At 39.9% G+C, this 2,933-nt stretch overlaps 1 protein-coding gene across 1 annotated transcript; it reads left to right on the top strand.

Annotated features, from left to right (window-relative positions):
* The first annotated feature begins 1,069 nt into the window (after positions 1–1,069).
* Positions 1,070–2,232, top strand: LOC125833038 (uncharacterized). Its single transcript, XM_049512198.1, has 3 exons — positions 1,070–1,227; positions 1,315–1,589; positions 2,060–2,232. Exons 1-3 carry the CDS (start codon positions 1,070–1,072, stop codon positions 2,230–2,232), a joined length of 606 nt encoding a protein of 201 aa, XP_049368155.1.
* The last annotated feature ends 701 nt before the right edge of the window (positions 2,233–2,933 follow it).

Below are 2,933 nucleotides of genomic sequence, written 5' to 3'. Positions count from 1 at the left end.
TGTACTAACACATACTCTTGCCTACATTTCCCCAAATGTATTGACAAGTGTGTAGACTTTCGATTTGTTTTTATAAAACTCTGGACTTTGAAAGGTTGTCTTTATTTCCTGTATTCTATTTGTGATATTATGAATTTTGAGTGGCTTGTATGGGGCCTCTCGGTGTCCAATACGCCATGTTATATCTACGGTGTACTCCTGGGTCGTGACGAACTTGTTAATTAGAGCACAAGGTTTAGAATGGTCCTAGGATGTCTCATAAGCCATGTCAAGTAGAGTCTTGTTCATGAGTGTTAAGCGCGCCACATTTATGAATGATAGTCTACAAGATGATTAGGAAACTCTACTTCTTTCATTACTGTAAAGTCGTGCGATAGAGTTTAACTCTATAAAGTATCTCTCCTAATCCTTATTCAATGCTCTATAGGATATGGCTACTCAAAGAGCTTATACTAGAAGGAATGTGATGGAGAATGCGAACCAAGAAGGTCCTCCTCAAGCTCCTCAAGCAACGGTCGACCCTTTGGCCGAGCAAGTGACTAATGTGGAGTTTAGGGTTACTTTTCAGGTATTGGCTCAAGCCATGACGTCCCAAGCCAATAGGGAGGTTGCGGTTCCCGTGAACCCAAATTTGGGTACAACAACATCTAGAGTGAGGGACTTCACTAGAATTCTGGAGTTTCATGGTTCTAAGATTGATGAAGATCCTCAAGAGTTCATTGATAGAGTTTACAAGGCATTGGTGATAAGGGGAGTGACGCCAGTGGAAAAGCGGAGTTGGCTGCTTATCAACTTAAGGGTTTCGCTCAAATATGGTACAACCAATGGAAAGAAGGGAGGTCGGAAGATGCGGGTCCTCTTGATTGGGAAAAGTTCAAAGTTTCTTTCCTTGATAGGTTCTTTCCCCTTGAGATGAGGGAGGCAACGATGCTTGAGTTCATCAACCTTCATCAAGGAAGCATGAGTGTGAAGGAATATCCTTTGAAGTTCACAAAATAGTCTCAATATGCTCCCACAATGGTCGCCAATCCTAGAGCCAAAATGAATAAGTTTGTTTCGGGTGTCCGAAATGGTTATTAAGGAGTGTTGTACAGCCATGCTTGTTAATGAAATGGACATTTCTCGTCTCATGGTTCATGTTCAAGAGATCAAAGAGGAGAAACCTAAGGAAAAGTCTAGGGAGACAAAGAGGGCGAAAACTGGTAATTGTAATTTCTCTCATGCAAGGTCTGATGAACATGGTCGTTCAAGATTTTGACAAAGGTTTTCCGGTGAAATTTCCTCCAATGCTCCTACTAAGTTAAAAAAACATAGGGTGTCTAACCCTAAGCCTCAAGGAGGAAATGGTAGTGGGTCCTTATTGCCTACTTGTGCTAATTGTGGAAGAAAACATAATGGTAAATGTCTAGCGGGTTCCAATGCTTGTTTTGGTTGGGGTAAGATGGACCACAATATAAGATATTGTCCATATGTTGCTAAGAATGAAGAAGATAATCACCGAAGGGCTCAAGATAATCCTTCATCTGGTCAAAGTTGTTCGGGTCCAAATGCTCCTAAGCAAAACAAATTCTATGCACTTCAGACTCATGGTGAGCTAGAGGGTTCTCCCGATGTGGTCATCAGTATGTTGAAAGTCTTCCAACTTGATGTTTATGCTTTACTTGATCCTGGTGCTACCTTGTCTTTTGTGACTCCATATGTGGCTATGAGACTTGATATTCTTCCGGATGTGTTGTTAGATCTTTTTTCAGTCTCTACTCCTTTAGGTGATTCTATTGTGGCTAAGAGTGTCTATAGAAAGTGTCTAGTTTCCTTGTCCTATAGAGTTACTTTTATTAACTTGGTAGAGATTGATGTGCTAGATTTTTATGTTATCTTTGGTATGGATTGGCTGCACTCGTGTTATGCTTCTATTGATTGTAGAACTCGTGTAGTCAAGTTTTAGTTCCCGAATAAGCCTGTTCTAGAATGGAAAGTGGGAAATTCTATGCCTAGGGTCAGTTGGTTTCTTGTCTTAAAGCTAGAAGGATGATTTCTAAGGGTTGCATTTACCATCTAGTTAGGGTGAGGGATGTGGATTCCGAAACCCCTACTCTTCAGTCAGTCCTCGTAGTTAATGATTTTTTGGAAGTGTTCCAAGATGATTTACCCGGTATTCCTCCCGAAAGGGAAATAGACTTTGGTATTGACCTCTTCCCAGATATGCAACCTATCTTCATTCCTCCTTATTGAATGGCTCCGGCAGAATTAAAAGAGTTGAAAGGGCAATTGAAAGATTTGTTGGATAAGGGTTTCATCTCACCGAGTATCTCTCCATGGGGTGCTCCAGTTTTGTTTGTTAGAGAGAAGGATGGTTCTCTCCATATGTGTACAGACTATCAGTAGTTGAACAATGTTACTGTTAAAAATAAGTATCTCCTTCCAAGGATAGATAATTTGTTTGACCAACTTCAAGGAGCAATTTACTTCTCCAAGATTGACCTTCGGTCGGGTTATCACCAATTGAGGGTGAAAGAAGATGACATTCCAAAAATGGCTTTTCGAACTTAGTATTGTCATTATGAGTTTTTGGTAATGTCATTTGGTTTGACTAATGCTCAAGCCGTTTTTATGGACTTGATGAATATGGTATTTTAGACAATACCTTGACATGTTTTTGATTGTGTTCATTGATGATATATTGAACTATTCGAGAAGTGAGGATGAGTATATTGATCATTTGAGGATCGTGTTGCAAATTATCAAGGACCAACAAGTTTTTTGCAAAGTTTAGCAAATGTGAATTTTGGTTGAGGTCCATGGCTTTCCTCGGTCACATTGTTTCAAGTAAGGGTATTGAGGTAGATCCTAAGAAGGTTGCGGTCAAGAGTTGGCCTAGACCTCTATGCCCTTTAAATATTAGAAATTTCTTAGGTTTAGCCGATTATTATAAG

Source organism: Solanum verrucosum, unplaced genomic scaffold (genome assembly GCF_900185275.1).
Source record: "Solanum verrucosum unplaced genomic scaffold, falcon-dt-bn FXZP01000703.1, whole genome shotgun sequence".
NCBI lineage: Eukaryota > Viridiplantae > Streptophyta > Magnoliopsida > Solanales > Solanaceae > Solanum > Solanum verrucosum.
Note: the sequence above shows the minus strand (reverse complement) of the source record. Positions and strands in the feature narration are given on the sequence as shown.

Excerpts from the sequence above, each read along its gene's own strand:
- LOC125833038 (XM_049512198.1), top strand. The coding sequence starts at position 1,070 with ATGGTTATTAAGGAGTGTTGTACAGCCATGCTTGTTAATGAAATGGAC. Across the intron at positions 1,228-1,314 it reads TGTAATTTCTCTCATGCAAG|GGTGTCTAACCCTAAGCCTC; the intron begins GTCTGATGAACA and ends AAAAAAACATAG. Across the intron at positions 1,590-2,059 it reads CTATGCACTTCAGACTCATG|TTAGGGTGAGGGATGTGGAT; the intron begins GTGAGCTAGAGG and ends TTTACCATCTAG.